The sequence below is a fragment of the Enoplosus armatus genome, chromosome 18, assembly GCF_043641665.1.
Source record: "Enoplosus armatus isolate fEnoArm2 chromosome 18, fEnoArm2.hap1, whole genome shotgun sequence".
Taxonomy (NCBI): domain Eukaryota; kingdom Metazoa; phylum Chordata; class Actinopteri; order Centrarchiformes; family Enoplosidae; genus Enoplosus; species Enoplosus armatus.
The window spans coordinates 19,286,253-19,305,326 of record NC_092197.1 but is presented as its reverse complement, the minus strand read 5'-3'; the positions used below and the strand labels follow the sequence as shown (position 1 = coordinate 19,305,326).

The following is a 19,074-nucleotide window of genomic DNA, read 5'->3' as shown; positions in this document are numbered from 1 at the left end:
AATGCTAAGATTGCGTCAGGACTCTGTGCAGCCTTGGGCCAATCAAAGCATCCCATTTTGGGCGGACTATTTGAACGTACCACAATGCGGCTCGCTGATTGGGTTACGGAAACATCAATCAGAGGGGGATCGTCTCACGCAATAGACGGGCTGTATTTTGATTCCAGTGGCATTTATCGCTGGATTGAAGGTTGATTGTCGATCTCAAGCACAAACTACTGGACGGTAATGTCAGAAACGAGGTCAAAACGATACCAAAACATTAGGTGCAGGCTATAATTTGTAACGTTAAGCCCGAAAGGAGGCGATTGCTATTCTTGAACCCAAGCCTTTGATTGGTTGCTGCCTGTGACGTCGCCACGTGGGCGTGTGCGTTGTGAACATCAACAAAAGAGAGAAAAGGAGAAAGGAGAAAGACCAGAGGACTAATACGCGACAGCAGAAGAAAACAGATATGTGGATTTAACCTGCAACAACAGGTAGAGTAAAACTTGATAGTTTTACGTGTATTACACAGATTTCGCGCATGTGCTGAGCTACATTTGCCTTTTCTGCTAAGAGAAAGAAAAAAAAAAAAAGCGGATGAAAGTAAACGGTCGACAACGGGACGTTAATTTAGCTGTAATCTTAATGAACAAAAGCCAATGACTGTCTAAAATGAATAACGTGAACCCCCTTTCCTCTGCAAACCCCTTTCCATCCCACAATTTCGACAGAACTCATACAGTACAACGTTTGGAATGTATTGAAGGGGATTTTCTAGTTTCAATTCGTGTGCGCAAATAGTGGCATTTATAGCGAGTGTTTCCTTTTTTCTTTCTTTCTTTCCCTCGTCGTGTTTTTAAGGTTGAAAATAACTATTTCACGTTAGTCTGCACGTCGGATTTCCTTCCTACAGCCAAAGATGTTTTCCGTCTTGTTGTCTCGTCTGTTGTTGTTTGTATCCCGTGGACTCCGTCTCCGTCTTTTTTTTTTACCACGGTTATATTCACAAGTAGCAACCACCACAAGCTCATTTTAATCGGTTTAGTACGTTAATACAGCGCTATAATCCCCGAACATTAGTTTTTGTATCAATACCCGTGTTGTACGTATATTTTAATAGACCTTTTAACGTTTGAGGAGGAATGAAAAAAAAAACCAGCCCCTCCCCCCGCTGCTATCAGAGAGGATTTTAAACGTTAGCTAGCTGTGGTAAACGTTAGCCTGCTCGGTTACCGTCAACTAAAACGATAAAACTGCGGGTTTCCAGCCGCGGGGGTGATGTTTTTGTGTGTTTCGGTCTGTTCGTTGACAGACAGAGCCCTGGGAGAGCAGTTGTTTTTCGGTAAGAGGACAGAAAAGGCGTCTACCAGAGGAAATCTGACACCCGAGTGTCAGTGTGCCGTGACCCCTGTTGGGGCTGGGAGCAAATGTAGGCCAACGCTGTACAGTAAAAATACAACCATTATAGCACTAATGTAATAGTGAACACTGTAACCCAGTTATTCAATAAGAATCAATATTATCTATTTTTTTAATATATATATATATATATATATATATATATGTGTGTGTACATATATGTATATATATATATATATATATGTGTGTGTACATATATGTATATATATATGGAATGGAGAATGCTGTAGTGTCTGATGCTGTCTCCAAAGGTGTCTCATTAGTTGCCCTGAAATTAGATTGTTGGTAAATGAATAATTGTCAGATTTACAGCTTGAAATAGAATAAAACAGAAAATCAGCAAACATTCACAAAGAGAGGGAACGTATCAGAGACGAACCACTTGTTCTCCTCTTCTTCCGATGAAATGCATTGGCATAGAACACTGTATTATAAACAAAGTCAAAATAAGTGTCCCCCACAAATGCACTTGAATTGCGTCTGACTGGTCAGAGAACTTTCACGGCACGGAACACTTTTCCCGTTATGTTTTGAAGCTGACCCCTGGTGTTTTCCTGTGTTTCGCAGTGAAAATACTGTGGTGAAAACGGATCACTTGCCCCAGTGCCGGCTGAGACATGGATGCCTTCAAGCTGATGAAGGAGCTGAGGACGAATTATGAACAGGAGGTTTATTACCTCCCCAAAGAGACGGGACTGAGCCTCATCGAATCCACAACGCAGGTGAGCACTTGTGACAAAACTTGTGTACCATTAATCCACAGTAGAGCCATTTTTTTTTTGGTTGACCTTTTGATTCATTCAGTCTGTAATATTTAAAAAAAAAATAATAATAACAATGCCAGTCATGTTCCAAGTCTGACCTGCTTTTCTACTATGGCAGGCAATTCCAATGCTAGTCTTTACAATTTCTTTTCTTTGTCTCTGTGTTCCAGGATGACTGTCGGATCTCGGCCAAGTGCAGAGACGCCAAAGTGGAGGACCTGTGGAGTCTGACCAGCTTCTTCGGTTACAGCACACAGACCTTTGTGCTGGCTGTTAACCTGCTGGACAGATTCCTGGCCATGATGAGGGTACAAGATGTTCACACCTGATAGGACCAGACATAGGACACTTTAGCTTTCGTTTTTAAAGAGGCTCTGGTGACCCGTTGGGGCGTTTTGTAAATGCCAAAAACCTCTCCAGTGTCATTTTAACAGCAGATGTTGACCAAAAATTAATTTGGTGAAAGCTTTAATAAATGGTTGATGTAACTGGATTCAGCTTAATGGTGTGAAATTCCTACTCAGCCGCTCATTTTCAAACCCTTTCTCGCCCCGCGTGTCGCCCACCTCAGATCCAGCCGAAGCACCTGTCCTGCGTCAGCCTCAGCTGCCTCCACATGGCCGCCAAAGTGACAGAGGAGGAGTGCAACCTGACGCCCACAGACGAGCTCATCCGCATCGGACAGTGCAGGTTCACCGTGTCCGACCTCGACCGCATGGAGAAGATCGTGGCAGAGAAGCTCGACTTCAAGTCCAAAGCCATCACCGCCTTAACCTTTCTGCACTTGTACCACCAGATCGCACTTTCGCACTCCACGGACAGGTGAGAGTTTACATTCCTGCTGGCAATTCTCCGTTTTTACATCTATTCACCTATTCACTTCACTTCTTTGAAACTTTACTTGTAGAAACCTGAAACTTGCAGCAGATAGAAAATCCATCAACGTTTAGGCAACTTTAGTTTTTCTTCTACATCAGCCACAAACACACATTTTTTTCTCCTCCATTTTCTCGCGGGCCTTGTCGAGGCATGTTCAGGATTTGTTTCACATCTGTGAATGTCAACATGTAATACCAGAGCTCCTCCACGCCGCTGCTTGTCACAGCAGTCCGCTATCTCGGCCGACTACGGCGTCTGACCGGAGTGCACTGATAAGGATTTCGTCGTCGGCTGCTACTGGCACCAGCACCCTCACACTTACATAACCCTGGCCTTCCATATCTAACATCTACAAAGTATGCTGCTATCTCCTGATGTCCAGCGGCGAGCTTCGCCCTCTTCCGCAGGGTTTGTTCCGCTCCGGCGATCCTCTCACATCGTCACTCCTGGTGACGTTCCTTTCGGCCACAACCGCCGCCTGGCACCGTCCATGCTCTGCTTTTTCCCTCGATTGGATCCCTCCTGCATCTTGTGGCATAGATCCATTCTGGCTTTCCTTCCACCTTTTTCTTTAATTTTTCTTTTTAGGGTGGCTCTCATGGTCAGCGCCTCTCCATCTAGAATCTAGCAAGTCACGTAACGTAACGTCAAATATTCAATTCAGCACACATTTTCTCAATTGACTTTTTCTTTGGTTCCATCAAGAAGTACAGAGCACTACTTTACAGAATAAGGTAAAGGCAAAGAAAAGAACTCTTTCTTTACTTACCCAGCGTCCGTCTCTTTTGGAATCCAACGCCGCTACTGGTCAATCTTCGCTTTGATGAATAAACTTGATGAGCCTCGGTTGTCTTTACAACACAGATCTGACATCAGCGAAGATCTCCGTGCAGCTTGCGAACACGGTGACACAGTCAAATATTCTGCAAGGTCTCCTCTCATCTCCAGGCACCCAAAGCCACAATAAAGCTTGAAGGACTGTGTGAGGCCTCCAAGATGAACCACTATGCCCCTGCATACATTAAACATTCCCTCACATCCACACACCTCTACCGCAGTATTGTTTTTAATACGCCCAGCTGCACTTCAGGTCAAAACACTACAATGTTTTCAGTTTGAGCGGTCTCAAAATGTATTATTTTCTCTTCTCACCAGCCTGACCCGAACCTCACTGTGTCTGTTTTATCAGGAAGGAGACCCTGAGCCTGGAGAAACTGGAGGCTCAGCTCAAAGCCTGTCTGTGCCGGATCTCCTTCTCTAAAGCAAAGGTAGGAATTCGCTGCATGGGTCGAAGGTCAGACTGGATTACAGCAGCTCAGCAGTCTGCCGAGATGCTCAGAAATGAGTTTCGTTATGCGGCCGTTAGTTTGGCAACACCACTGAGACTCAGGTGAAACTAAACATGTTTCCGTCTGTTCTTCCCCCGTCCTTCCTCCACCTCCTGTCTGTCCACCCAGCCGTCCGTCCTAGCCTTGTCTCTCCTGAAGCAGGAGATCGATGCCGTTCAGTCGGAGGACATGTTGGAAATAGCCTATCACATCCAGAGACACTTGAAGGTAAACACGCATGACTTTATCGCACAACAAGGGGTGGGGTGGGCAACACCTGTGGAAACCTGAAGTGGAAAAGCAAAAAAAAAAAAAGTTTGCTTTTCCACAACAGAGGTAACGGCACTCACAACAGCAGCTCGGAAATGAGAGTCTAATGGTTAAATCTCACACGACTAGTGCATTCATAAAAGTAAAATGAGCTGTTTTTATCAGCTTCCTGGATCAGACGCTAACAGGAAACCTACGGAGCCAGCAACTCCACAAACATTAACACGACGAACAAGTTTATGAACCGGCCACACAGCCTGCAGGCTTACTACTTCAAGATGAGATTTCAATCTCTGGCTGAACAGAAGGGAAGTGAACGCAGCACAGAATTATGTTGGGGGGGGGGGGGGGGGGGGGGGTCTTATTTATTCTTAGCCCTCCGGTCCAAAACATTTTGTGGTTATGTAAGCCGGTGTCCAGGCTGTGACGGCTCGACTCCACGCGTTAAAAAGGAAAAGAGTGCTGTGTAATATTTTCGGGCTCTTCCGCCTTTCTTCACACAGTTACCTGAAAAATGAAGACAGTGTTTGAGATCTTGGTACGCTGCTGCTCAGTGATACTTGGGCTCTCCTGTGCGTTTGTCCTTCCGACCTTCCCACCTACAAACACTTTGGAGGTTCAGGCGTTACATGACCAGCTGATCGGGTTTCAGCACAAACCTACAGAAGCCGTTTAACCTGGTTTCTCTTTACCTCCTAACCTGTGTGTGTGTGTGTGGCGGGGTGGCTAAACTAGACAGCTAAACTGAACCGCTGCATGGTTTGGTTTCAGATTGCGGACGGCGAGCTGCTGCTATGGAGCGAGCGTGTGGCCTTGTGTCTGTCGGACTACGCCTCCCCCGAATGCAGCAAGCCCAACCACAGGAAGCTGCAGTGGATCGTGTCGCGGCGGACCGCCCAGAACCTGCACAGCTACCGCAGCGTCCCAGAGCTGCCCACCATCCCCGAGGGCTGCTGGGACGAGAGCGAGAGGTCAGAGCCCCAGACACACCTGAGCAGGACACGATCAGTAAATAATATATAGAACAATACAAATAAGTCCCATCCGTTCCATAGGATTCAGTGCAAACACGCTCACTGAGAGAAGTAACAAAGGCAAATGTTGATCCAAGGATTTTAAGAAATCAATATTTAGCCATTCAACTAAAAATGCTAAGAATCGCGATTCATTTGAACATGTTTCTTTTCACCTAACCCCCTTTGGAGATAGTCTCAGTACATGAACCAACACAAAATCTCGCGTTGCTTCACTTTTAGGTTTTAAAAAGTACTAAATGAAATTAATTCATTTCGGCCCAAATAAAATACATTAAATTAGGAATTTATAAAAAATAAATAAATAACTTGACAAGACGAAGAATCTGACCAAACCTTCACCTCTAACATTGAGAAGCTGATGGGTTTTTGATACGTTTTGGATTTTGTGTTTGTCAAAAAAGACATTTTTAATCTCTGAGACCTGCCCTCGGTTAAATAAGGAAAACAAACACACTTCAGTCAGAACTCACAGCACCACGCTTCAAACCCGAACTCTGTGGCTTTAATGAACAATGAACAGTGCTGCATTCAGTTTCATTCTGATGCAGATGTCAGACTGACGTCAGGTGACATCAGGTGACTGCTACCAAATACTCCTGACAACAACGGAGGCATTTAAAGTGAAGCAGAAACCAGGAACCAGACACACCCTGTGTGTCACCACACACACACACCCCAAATGTTTCAGTTTGTTTAGCAACGTGTGTGCGTGCTGTAATACTCATCTGAGGCAATCAGCTGTGCAGCAACACACAAGTTTCTGGTGTGTTGTAATAACACGTCACACACACACACACACACACACACCCACCCCTCTGGCTGTCTAAGCTCGACAGGGCCTCTCGTATCTCCTAGCGTTGCATGATGGGATGTCACGTCCCACTGACACAGATGTTTCCATGACGTCACCCGAGGCCAGGGTGCCTCCCCTTTTTATGTAACACAGAACCTCTGCAATACGTGTTCCAAGTCGCTGATACAGACGGACGGTGAGCTGAGTCAGAACATGAGATCAGCTGATGACTGCTGGCAGCAGATGGTGTCTGTTCCCAACAGAGGAGCTGCTACCGCTTCATTCTCCTCGTCTTCGCATTGCTTAATCACTTCTGTCCCAGTGAGGCAGACATGTAAACAAGCTCAGGACTGATCGAATCCTCAGAGGGCAAAGTGATGCTTATTTTCACTATGACTTGATCCATATTCAAATCTAAAATCAGACCCACTGATCAGAAATCAGCTGTGTGTGTGTGTGTGTAACCCTATACCGACAGTTCTATCCTCCTGTGTGTTTTTCTACAGTGAGGACTCGTGTGAGGACATGATGAGTTCGGGTGACGAGTCTCTCAGCAGTTCTCTGGGCAGCGACGCCGAAGGGCCCTTCTTCCCTCTGCAGCTCCGCCGCCAAAAGCACAGCCAACACCTCCACGCCTGACACCTCCGATGTCTCTCTCTCTCTCTCTCTTTTAAAAAAAAAAATATATTGTTCAACAAGCGCCGGTGCTGGCGGAGAGTCGCACAACTGGCAGCTGAGCAGTCCGGACTCCTTCCTGGTAGACTTGGTAGATTTGAGTTTGTAGACGTTTGGTGCATGTTGAGATGTCACATTCCAGGACGCAAGATTTTTCACAAGGATTCACTAGCGACGTTAGACGAACTTTGGTCGACTCAGGGCAGCGTCTGGTCCTTTTTAAAAAGGTGCTGAGCTCAGACATCCTTTCAGACCGGTAACGGTTCACGTTGTCAACAAGAGGATAATTTGCCAAAACATGGTGTTTATTTATTAGAATGTTTGTTTGACTGACTGTTAATTAATCGTAGACTGTTTTTATTAAGGGTAAGGAGGGTTTCCCCTGATGTACGGAAGCTGAGAGCGGACTTCGCTTTATTATTATCTTAAGATGACAAATGATGCCACTTGTGCGCATAGTTATAATTTAAGAGTGTTATTCAAACGGTTACTGTTATCTTGGGATCATAATTTGATCATGATTTGATTAATTTTTCATAATTTTTTCATTTTTGTCCCATGTTGCAAATTTCTAACCTAACTTCTGTCCTGCTCCGTTTGGGTCCGCCACATTTTGAATCACCACTACGCGGCCCGTGTAACAGGGTAGAAAACGACATTTTAGCTTCGTCGTCTCTTGAGATAATTGCGGCTGCTCTCATCTTCTGTGCCAATGTTTCATTTGCACATTTAAGAAAAAAATCAAATTTCAAGTGTTAAATGGGCAGACTGGAGGTTTGAGTTTGTGTCTGACGGGAAACTGTGACGGGTTTGGAGCTCGTGTTCCTTTTTCCCTTCGGAGTTCAGATAGAAAAACATTTAATAAGTGTGTGTTTGTGGATGTGTGCACGTATGACCCTGGTTTCAATTGAAAGTTGCCAATTTTAGGATGTAGCTTAAAAAAAAAACAAAAAAAAACCCTTTTTGGTGTTTTGAAACTATTCAGAGAGAATGTTATATGGAACAAAATAATGCTGAGTGTCAAAAAAAAAGTCAAAAATGTAAAACAATGTTAATATAAAAACATGTAAAACTGTAAATGATGTACAAAAAAAAAAAATCTGTTAATAGTTCTTTGTAGATATTAAGTTATTTATTCTTTTTGTCACCTGTACTGAAAAAAAAAAGAAAATCTTATAAAAATATAATTTTTCATCTGTTTGTCTGTATTTTATTTCCACCGTGTCTGAAAACAACAACCAGCTGCTAGGACTCAAGTCAAACTAGGAATCAGCAGATAAGTAACGGGAGCATGACTGATTATATTAGACACGTTTTAATCACAGTGAGATTTCCATAATAAAGTAGTAATATGTTGAGAAAATATATATATATAACTTTTTTCTTTAGAAAACTGTAATAAAGAGTTGTAACGTTTCACAAAGTCAAGTGATTTACAGGGTTCGCACAAAGTTTTAACATGTTTTCAGGGTTGGGAATATGCTTGAATTTGAGTATCCACAATCTGGTGTTTCTACGCCATCATGCGCGCAATCCAAAAATCTTTTAATATCTGGAATGGAACGCCCCCGTCGTCATATTTGTTTGTCTCCTGGGCGTTACAAACAAAACAAAAACACACAAAGGTGATATGAACAGCTGGTAACATAAACACAGTGACAATATACATTGATGGCTGCGGGAATGAAGGAATTCTGTTAACTTTATATTTTGCAATGGCATTCATAGAAACGATTTAGATGTGACGATAAAGGCTTAGAGAGTCTTGAATTTTTTTTTTTTTTTTGGTACCTTTTAAAGTGCTTGAATTTTATTCTTCAAAAGCTGCGCTTCTTGAGAGAACAAGTGAAATCGGCTTCATTTCTTGATTTAATTTGGCGATTATTGAGTCTGATGAACAAATCCGGGCTTGAAGTCCAGTTTGGTTTGGCTTTGACAGCCGCAGCTGCAGACTGCATTTTTCCCAGTGCCGACGTGGTGGGGAACTGTGCAAGCCACCATCCCCAGTCCTACTGGATTGTATCAATTAGTTGGCGAGCCGATTTGGCTTTTAAAAGTTCATCGGATCTTTTATTAAACGCCAACATGACGAGAAGCGTCACCTGACTGTGAGCAAGTTAAGAGCTACTGTTCTTTTATTGCGCTAAAATGTGTCGTGAATTATTCTTTGTGCAGGAACTTTAAAGGGTCAAAAAAAAGGCCCTTGTTTTAGGAGCTACTTTTACCTTTGCGGATGTTTTGCGATTACAGCCCCAGGTTCTCTCATTTGACACACACAAGCTGACAGACTGCTCCCACTTGTTTACTGTGGGGAGGGTGGGGGGCGCTTTAACGAGTCCCGGTTGTTTTTCCAATGAAAACCCAAGTCTTATTTGAGTTGTGGTTTTATTGAGAAAATTGGTTCTGTTTTGTGTAGAAAGGTTTCATAAAAACAGCTTGAACACAGCGATTGAGGTGTACTTTCATTTATCAGTAAAAGAAAGAACACACACACACACACACACACACACACACACACACACACACACACACACACACACACACACACACACACACACACACACACACACACACACACACACACACACACAAGATAGATGCTGGGAGGAAACGCCAGGATGCAGAAATTCCTAAGAACATCTCAGCACTTTCAAATTAAAGTGACTTTTTTTTCACACCGTGAGGAACAAGATGGACGACTCCTTTCATTTCCAACAAATGAGAGCAGTATCATATTTAACGTTAAATCATTGTTTAATGTCGCTACATTCAAGTGTAGTCCAAGTCAAAGAGTCTCACATGACGCCTAGGGGAACAGACTCGTCCGTGCAGAACTCCAGTCAGTTTATTGCTCTTTTTACTTTTCAGCTTGAGTTAATCAACCATGTTAACCCCACCTCTAAGTGATTTTCATCGATGCCAAGTAATGCCAACCCAGTAAACTGGAGATTTGTCCGTGAAACAACCGCTCAGTCACCTGCAGTGTGAACGCCTCGTGGAAACCAAAACAAAAACAATGAATGATTCCAGCAGCCTTACTGACTGCTCAGGTCACAGACAAATGCACACACAGCATATCACCATAGCAAACAACAAACAACCACAAAACAAAGGTAATAAATTCCACTCCGTCCTACCGAACCGGTTTGCAGTCCACCTTCTTCAGCCTCCAGACGTCTTACAGGGATCAACAGTGTGATGGATCCTTTCCCATCATGCACTCAGTTTATCCTCCTCGATTAGATCCGGTTGGCGCGTACAATTCCAGTGAATAATACCGTTACAGATCCATTTTACAAACCCTGAGGCTGCCGAAGACATTCAGTTGAATCCGAGGCCGGTTGGTCCGGTCCACAGTTATTACGAACGCGACAGATATTCCAAACGGTACACTCCCCCTTCTGTGTGGCGGACGGTCAGACCATCCAGTGAATCAAAATCCCATTCGAGACTTCTTCTTCTTGGGTTGCGACGCCTGCGACAGCCCCGGTCGACCCTGTGAACTCTGGGAGAGGGACAGAGACTGGGAGAGACTCGGCAAGGCGGTAGCGTCCTGGGACAGATTCACCCAGAGATTCTTCAGAGGGACACACTGGGAGATGCGGCGCTGAGAGGAGGAAGGGGAGGAGGCCACAGGTGGAGGTGGGGGGTGCACGGTGCTCCGCTCTTCCAGGAAGTAACTGTCCTGCTGGGATGGCTCATCCTGGAAACGGACCAGAAACAGTTAGTGAGTATAAAAGGCAAATTATATTGCTGTGTTTTCAGAAGGGCCTTCCTTCCTCGTGACCGAAGGATTTTGGACGCTGACCCTGGTGTCCCCGGTTTCAGTCCTGCTGGAGACCTTTCATGCATATCATCCCTCCTCTCATTTCCTGTCACATCTATTGTCAAAATGAGGCAAAAACGCCCAAAAAGGGGTATTAAAAAAAATGCATACTGCTGGTTTTATATGTTTGTACACTTTGAATTTGTATTACTCAATGGCCTCAGTCAATCTAGTGAGGCTGTGACGTTCACTTTATAAAAGAACACTGAACTGATGATTCTTAGATCATTGCCATTATTGGGGTAAAACAAACTCTTGTCCTGAGGAAAGGTCATCAAATGAACTGTTTTTATGTCTTTAAGGACGCAGACTTCATTCCCATTTCTTTTCACTGCACTCATTCGGCATGATATCGTGTTCATCTTTAAGATATTAAGCATGCTAACTGTTAGCATGGAATGTTTAGCACACAGGCATGTTCAGTCGTTTTAGTTTTGGACGTAGCCTTTCACCAGCTGGCCTGGTTCCAAACCTCTGAATCGCTGCCCGCATCTCAGCGATTCAAAAAAAGGTTGCTGTAAGAGAAATTACCCTCAAATCAACGTAGTTCTTTAATCATCATCGCTTCTGTGTCGACTGCACAGATACGTCTGTCAGTGCCAGGCCTACATGTCACCTTCCTCTTACCTGCGGTGCAAACAGAGAGCGGAGGTAGGCCTCGGTCCTCCTCCGACTTGCCGGTGTGGAGTCAGGTCTTGGCGTCTGGGACAGGGAGCGGGAGCTGCTGGGAGTCTGCTGGCCACCCTGTCTATGTTGAACACTTTGTGGTGTGGCGGTCGGCGTGGGAACTGGAGTGTCCGTCATCACGGCGGAGGGCGTCTCAGCTCTTGGCGTCCCGCACTGGGACTGAGACATCATGCCTTCGGAGTCCGACCACAACCCCTGGCTCGTCGCGGAGGACCAGCCCGCCGAATCGGAGAACTCGTCCAGCTCTGACTGGTAGCTGCAAGAGGAGGTGAAGCTCCCGGACAGCAGCAGCCGCCGGCCGCCAGCTCTCTTCACCTCCTTCTCCCTCCTCCTCTTCCTCTTCAGAGCCTCAACCTTCTCCTCCCTGTTCAGCCCCAACTGCTCCGCCCACCACGCCCGCCACAACTCCTCCCCCTCCCAGGAGACCGTCAGGCGGTGGCTGAGCTGATCTATCCAGGCGGTTGTGTCCACCAGATTTGGCACCTGTACTGCATCTGGAGCCGCAAGGGGGGTAGAGGCAGCGCTGTGAACCAGCAGCGAGCGTTTAGACATGAGTGCCCTCATGTCACAACTCAGGCTCTGCACGCGCTCCTCTTCCGTCGAGTCTCCCGCCTCGTCGTCAGATAGGTGGAAGTCAGCGGTTCGTATCGTGAAGTGCGGCAGGCGGCGCGGGCGGGGCTTCTTTTCACGACTTCTCTGCATCAGCTTCTGAAGCCACTGTTTCCACGTGACACGAGCGCCGTCGCTGAGCCTTACCGGAGCCTGAAGCTCGGAGGGACCACTGTGCCTCGAGCCGCTGGAGCCGGAGACCGTTTCCTTGGCGGCGCCAGGTCCCTCGGTATCATCAGTGTTGTCTTTGCCTGCCTTTCCATCCTTTACACCCGAGGAGTCCAATCCGCCCTCTTGATCCAACTCTGGACCATCATTGACGACGACCTGCAGCCACGACAGCTTCAGGTTTCGGCCTCTCTCTGCTGACTCTGAATCCTCAGAGGAAGAGTCGGAGTACATGTTCGTCGCGCGTTGTTCCCTCTCCGGTGTTTCAGCCACGAGCTTCTTCGCAGTCGGATCCTGAGTCGGACTGATTGCGCCCTCATCGCTCGACGTGTCCGTTATAACCGGCTGAGAATCTGTTTTCCTCCCCGACGGTGTGGCTTCTTTTAAGGTTGGCTGTGGCGGTTTTTGGGCTGCCGGTTGAGGCAGCGGGTCGTCCTCTGCTGCTGGAGGTGGAGAGGCGTCCGGCTGCTCGGGCTCGAGGATTTGGTAGAAAATGTCTCCCGCCTCCGTCAGCTGTAGGATGCAGATGCACTCCTTGCCACCTGCTCCTCTTCCCTCTTTCTTCTGGATGCAAGTCAGACCTGATGACAAAACAAAAAGGTTTAACGTTTTATCCTGTTAGCCAACAAGCTAGTCACCAATTAGTTGAGAGTAGAGTTAGGACAGAGCTCAAACCTGGCAACCCCACTATGCGGACAGTATATTTGAGATGCATGTCCACCTGCATTGTTTCATTCTGAAGGTCTAAAACTCTAACACACATACACAGGAACACCCCCCCCCCCCCCCCCCTCGTCTAGCCATACCTGCGGCAGGTGAGGACAGTCTGTTGGTGGCGGTGTCCTGGCGGTGAGGGATCTGAACTGGAAGGTGTTTCAGGCTGTCTCTAGGTCTGAGCAGAGCCTGAGGAGGACCTCGACTGAAACAGGCCTCCGCCCTGCCTCCTGAACACACACACACACACACACACACACACACACAGGGGGAGTTTTAACCACATGGTCAAGGCAGAACCTGAACGTCTCTTGAGCTTACAAAAGGGACCAATACTGATTTCATTCCTTTGATCGACTGACCCGAGTACTGCAGCAGTGTGATTTCCTGAGAACCGTGGGCGCCCAGCAGGACCTTAGCGGTCCCAGCCCCGGAGCCGGAGGAGGCGGAGCCAGGAACAATGTGACAAAACAGGGGCGGGGACTGCATCATGTGATCACACTTGAGCATGGGCACGGTGGGGAAACGCTCGTCCATGATGTAGGCTGAGTACTGAGGGAGAGAGAGAGAGAGACAGAGAGGTTCAGTCAGAATAAATGTGAACGATACATTCTGAAACAAAAAACATACACCTATGAGAGCCCTGACACCTAGTGGTAACACGCAGGTACTGCACCATTCCACCAAACAGAAATATTCTCTCCGTCTTGTGCATCATTTTAGACACATTTCCCCAAATTCAGCCGGAAAAACAAAACTTAAAACAATTGACGTGTTTGTGTGTCGTTTTGGATTCACGGTCATGCACCTGAGTGGTGATGAGGTGGTGGAAGGAGTGGACGTCTCCCAGATATTTGGACAGGATGAGCCTCTCCCCACTGCGACACTCCGAGGTGTTGCTGATACGAAACAGAGTGTGACCTGAGACAGGACTCGCCTGGAGTGATGGAGGAGGAAGGGGAAAGGAAAGGATGGGTCGGGGAGAAAAGCAAGAGAGGAGGGGGGAGGGGGAGGAGAAGAATGTCAGGAAGGACATGGGGGGAGAAAAAGAGGAGGGACAAGGAGATTGAGAATGCAAAATAAATGAAACAAAATACTCAAACAGTAACAGCGAGAAATGAAGGAGCATAAAGTTGAACTGACATTTTAAAAGAAGTTGCTGAGCGGAGCTTGATCAAAAACTCCACAAAACGCCTCTCACCCTGATGTCTGTGAGCTCCACCCCCGTCCTGTCTGCGTACAGCATCACCCGCGGGTGGGCGGAGAACTCGCACCATCGCCACGGTGACTTGGCGTTGAAGTACAGGTTGCCGTCTTCCTCCCGAACCTTCTGAATCCTGATGGGGATCATTTCATTTTAGTTTGACTTGTGTGTTTGTCTCTCTAAAAAACAAACAAACAAGCAAACAAAACATCCCTCACCCTCTGCCGACAGTCCACAGGTTCGCTGCTCCGCTCTCACTCGCCACCAGGACTTCACCTAAAACATGAGGACTGCCAACACACAGCAGAGAGGACGTTACTTTAACAACCTTTCCTAACGTGGAACTCCGGAATGAATGACTTCGCATCTCTGAGGGCCGATGCCCCCCCCCCCCCCCAGACGATCGCTCACCTGGCGCAGACGCAGGTCGCGACCTCCTTCGTGTTGATGACTTGCAGCAGACGAGGCTCGTTTCTTTCACCGAACCTCCAAACTCCACACAGGCGGTCCGACCGCACGGCGACACAAGCTGCAAGCGATAAAGGCGCGATCAAATGTCTGCAGGGGAAACTATAAAACCGCACTGCAAGCCTGTTGACGCTGTCGTGGTGTTCTTACAGTCATTGAACAGGGAGGAGGGGCTGATCTGTCTGACGGGGCCTTTGAGCTGGAAGCTGAACGGGTCCTTGCTGCAGACGTCCACACAGGAAGAATTTCCTTTTTGGTGCTGCAGCTCCACTCTGTGGAAGTCTGAGGTACTGCGTTAAGAACCAGAACCGGCAGAAACTCAAAGCAGGAAAAACGCCACTCTTCCTCACTCATTGTACATGTTTAGGTACAGGAGATGATAGTAAGTCAAGCACCCCTTTGGACTGTTAGTCAGATTAAACATGATGGTCGGGTTCTAGTTTAGTCTAGAAAATCTTAGAAAACACAAGGTGCCCTCTTCAAATGTGTTGTTTTGTCCAGCCAAGACTTCAAAACCCAAATGTATTCAGTTCGCACACTCAGAGGGGAGAAGCTGAAACCAGAGAATGAACATTTCTGCTGGAAAACGGACTACAATGATGATCAAACTTGTGGTGAATTACAGGGTATAATCTGTCAGTACTACTCGAGTTAGCCGTCCATCGGTAGTAACTGTCACCGGCATCATTTAGCTGCCAGCACCAAACATCGTGGCCTCAGAGCTCATGAGTCTGAATGAGTCATGAATCGTTGTCTTAAAACTCCAGTATCTCATCTGATCTGCAGGATACTGAGGCAGTCCCGTCCCTGGTTTCCCGGGTAGAGGAGGCAGCCATGCTGGGGGCCGCTGCCGCCGCTCTGTGAGAAGGGGACAAAGGCCAGCGCGCCCCCCGTGGCTCCTTCAGAGAACAGCAGGCGGTCCCTCTGCTCGGTCAGCTCCTCGTACAGCAGAGAGCCCAGCAGCTGAGGGGGGACGTCGTGCACCACGTCCGACAGCAGGGCGCAGTACCCGTCCATCGCTCTCGAGGCATAGGACTGCTGACATCTGGGGGGGAAAAAAAAAAGAGATACAAAATAAAAACACCAATCAAACAACCAGAAGCATTCACAGATTTGACCTCTTTCCTCTCCGCAGACGCTCCCTTTCACACCTGTCAGTCAGGTCCACTCACATTTTAAACTGCAGCATGTCGAGGACGTTTTTCACCTTCCACATGTGGACTGAATCCTTCCGGTGTGTCTGCAAGAAAGACACACACATTCTGATGACATGAAGAACGACCAACGCTGCCTCCAGCTGGGAGCAGGTTTTTATCTGTCACACAACACAGGCCTGGGATCCACACATTCCACATTCATACATTTTTCACTCCATAGCCCAGACACAGAGCGGACAAGAAACACAACTGGAGAGTCATATTTCAGTCTATAAAATCATTAAAAAGAAAAAAGAAAAAAAAAAGAAAGGCCAAAAAAGAAAAAGGGAAAGTAAAATCTGTTCTTGTGAAACTCACCTCTTTCACTCCTTGTTTGAAGTAGAAGTTTTCGCCTAGAAGTTCACTCATGCACCCGAAGGCGTCCTGGCAGTGATCCACGACGAAGTTCTGCATCTAAACGCAAAAGCTGTTTAGAGACGATGGGTTGCGAGACGCACTGATAGGATATCGCCTGCATGTGCATAGTGGATTTTACAGAATAGGGGGAAGGGTTAGGTCAGGGTTCAGGAGAGACCACAGTTGCAGGTGTAACCTTTTACGGTCTAAGTCATAATGGTACGGCTGTATGGCAAGTAAGACGCTACAGTAGCCTGTATAACCGGTTACTCTGAAACATGTAGTTGAATGTGATAGTTAAAATGTCCTAAATGACAAAAACACATTTGTTGTGTGTTTGTTATTGTTAATAATATGTCATGTAACACCGCCTTGGCATTTAAGGGTTATTAAAAAAAAAAAAAAAAAGGTCCATGGTACACATCTGAGACAGATCAGATCACCGTGGCACTCACGTGTTCTGTGAAGTCCAGCGGATCTGGGGGCGTTGAAGGCCAAAGGACAGCTGGGGGGAAAAAAAAGTATAAATAATAGTGATATAATACGTTTACATACAAACAGATGGAAAGACGTATACAGTAGGACAAATGTCCAACAGGATTTAGGATGTTTGTATGAAATTTTGAACATATTTACTGTTCTCCTAAATATTTTGTTGAATATAAAAGTCATTTTGTGTCATCTCCTTGTTTCTGACAGAACGGCCTCCTGTATGTTTGGGTCTGATTCTATCACTTCAAGATTTATTTGTTTTGTTTTGTGATATTCTCAAAAACTGTGAGACTATCTGCTGGAGAGACGAAAAACCGACCCTCCAATGTGTCGGCCGTTGTTCTGCAGGTTTTCCCATCTTTACTTAATGTGACAACACATATCGGGGGCATTAAGAGTAGAATCTCAGACCTGCTTCAGCGCTTCAGATCTGAACTGGAGGGTGAACAGGGACTGGTGTACAAACCGGCTGTCGGTGGACTCACAGTTCTTAGGAGACATGAGGGGAAGCGGTACGGGCTCAGTGGGACGCCACGTCTCCCCTCTGACCTGGTTTCTGGATGCGAATGTCCAGCTGGGGAGAGGACCAGAGCCGCCCTGAAACCAGAAACAAAACCAAACAGTAAAGAAAAAGTCTGACAGCACGCATACAGAACAGATGACCTCTTCGAAATGCTGATCCAGTCCTTGCAACAGTCCCAAAAAAAAACCAAAGGATTACACTGAAAACCAACACACACACATTAACAGTTAGGCACAATGAAAAGGTGTGTCAAAATGCATACATTTAAAGTAATATTTAATTACTTAACCCCCCCCCTTCTTTTGAATTTGAACTTATTTTGCTTGCAACACACTTGTGCTGGCTTCATGACAAACACAGGGGGGTCCTGCTTTAAACCAGTCGTTGCAAATCTACTATCAGTGATGGAAGAGGTCCTCAGACCTTGTGCTCAAGTAAAAGTAGCAAAACCACAGCGTAGAAATAACTTGCGTAAAACTACAAAAGTATGAACAAAAGACCTTAAAATGTTGTAATTATCTGACGTAGTTCCTGTACATTCACAGGTATGACTCGGAGTCACACTCCTCCGTATTTCGGCGTCAGTCAGCGGCACTGAGCTGCTGACAGCTGACCCACCTGCGGTCGGACTCGGTCGTAGGAGCCCCAGTTCCCAGCGCAGTGTTTCAGGACCGAGTCCGGCGGTCCGCAGTTGTAAAACGAAGGAAAAAGCTGCCGTGGAAACTGGTGGTCCGTTTCACTCGTCATTGCCGAATTTTAAAAGAGCTGCCACGGGTTTCTAACGGCCCGCGTGTCTTCACGTCCTCTCTCGGCGTGTCTGGGAACGAGTCTGGACATGTTGTTCTCCAGCTCAGCTAGCGCTAGCACCGCAGCTAGCGCGAATAAACAACGACCCCCCCCCCCCCTCTTCGGACCGCCGTGGCACGCGTGCAGCAACACAGACTACAAGCCACGCACGTCGAAGCACGCGGACGGGGTCCGAGAACACGCAATAGAAACGTGGCAAAATTGTCCAAAAAAAAAAAAACCCCCCCACAGCGTATCACACCGAACACGTGCAGAGCCGCGCGGACCAGAAAACGACAGTCAAAGCTGCGCGTGTGAGCAGCACTCAGCAGCAACAACTTCCGGTCGGTTTGGTTTTATTTTATTTTTCCCCCCCCGCCTTAATTATTCCTGAAATATGGAAAGGAGATGAACGAGAAACGTCTTTCTTGTCAAAACAAATAAATGCTCTTAATTTCATCCACCTTCAGGACATTTTTTTTAAAGGAATGCTGGCTGCAGCATACATACAAAAGAAAAAGTGAATCAATAAAATCTTAGCAAAACGTTTTGGGCTTTTATTTTGAAGGCTAAATGCGCGTGTCGGAGGTGGAGGTTTGAGAGGAGTTCCGGCTTGAATCGAAAGTAGCCGAGAGTAGCTGATTGCCGTCCGGGGGGGTATCGACAAAATGTAGTCCATAACAACCGTCTGTCGATTTATTCGTCACACGCAATCTGTCTGAGCCATTTCTAGCAAGTCTGCATAATTTCCTGTTTGTTTTCAATGACTTCATTGTAAGCGGTTTGGCGGCATCTAGTGGTAGTTTGGTGCTACAACATGAGCGAAGCACCACCGGACCCCATTTTAGGAGCCACCTTTAGGTTCCTCAGTCAAGGCCTGTTTGGGCTTGTTTG

The 19,074-nt window shown here is 46.7% G+C and overlaps 2 protein-coding genes across 2 annotated transcripts; one reads left to right on the top strand and one right to left on the bottom strand.

The window, feature by feature from the left end:
* The first annotated feature begins 403 nt into the window (after positions 1 to 403).
* ccng2 (cyclin G2) lies at positions 404 to 8,453 on the top strand. The gene is made up of 8 exons (XM_070924856.1): positions 404 to 479; positions 1,972 to 2,126; positions 2,339 to 2,476; positions 2,740 to 2,990; positions 4,237 to 4,315; positions 4,505 to 4,603; positions 5,417 to 5,616; positions 6,982 to 8,453. Exons 2-8 carry the CDS (start codon positions 2,022 to 2,024, stop codon positions 7,112 to 7,114), a joined length of 1,005 nt encoding a protein of 334 aa, XP_070780957.1. The 5' UTR covers positions 404 to 479; positions 1,972 to 2,021; the 3' UTR covers positions 7,115 to 8,453.
* Positions 8,454 to 9,548: 1,095 nt separating this feature from the next.
* Positions 9,549 to 18,141, bottom strand: taf1c (TATA-box binding protein associated factor, RNA polymerase I subunit C). Its single transcript, XM_070925119.1, has 16 exons — positions 18,013 to 18,141; positions 17,357 to 17,468; positions 16,835 to 16,884; positions 16,341 to 16,436; positions 15,999 to 16,066; positions 15,618 to 15,871; positions 14,977 to 15,108; positions 14,770 to 14,887; positions 14,577 to 14,648; positions 14,356 to 14,491; positions 13,963 to 14,091; positions 13,517 to 13,706; positions 13,247 to 13,384; positions 12,835 to 13,021; positions 11,604 to 12,801; positions 9,549 to 10,853 (listed from the first exon to the last, which is right to left on the bottom strand). Exons 1-16 carry the CDS (start codon positions 18,139 to 18,141, stop codon positions 10,584 to 10,586), a joined length of 3,279 nt encoding a protein of 1,092 aa, XP_070781220.1. The 3' UTR covers positions 9,549 to 10,583.
* Between the last annotated feature and the right edge of the window lie 933 nt (positions 18,142 to 19,074).

Bases quoted from the DNA above. Each gene is read 5' to 3' on its own strand.
- ccng2 (XM_070924856.1), top strand. From the start codon at position 2,022: ATGGATGCCTTCAAGCTGATGAAGGAGCTGAGGACGAATTATGAACAG. The intron at 2,127-2,338 runs GTGAGCACTTGT...TCTGTGTTCCAG, and splicing joins TCATCGAATCCACAACGCAG to GATGACTGTCGGATCTCGGC. The intron at 4,316-4,504 runs GTAGGAATTCGC...CTGTCCACCCAG, and splicing joins TCTCCTTCTCTAAAGCAAAG to CCGTCCGTCCTAGCCTTGTC.
- taf1c (XM_070925119.1), bottom strand. From the start codon at position 18,141: ATGACGAGTGAAACGGACCACCAGTTTCCACGGCAGCTTTTTCCTTCG. The intron at 16,885-17,356 runs GTGAGTCCACCG...TTTTCCCCCCAG, and splicing joins CCTCATGTCTCCTAAGAACT to CTGTCCTTTGGCCTTCAACG. The intron at 14,649-14,769 runs GTGAGCGATCGT...GTGTGTTGGCAG, and splicing joins GCGACCTGCGTCTGCGCCAG to TCCTCATGTTTTAGGTGAAG.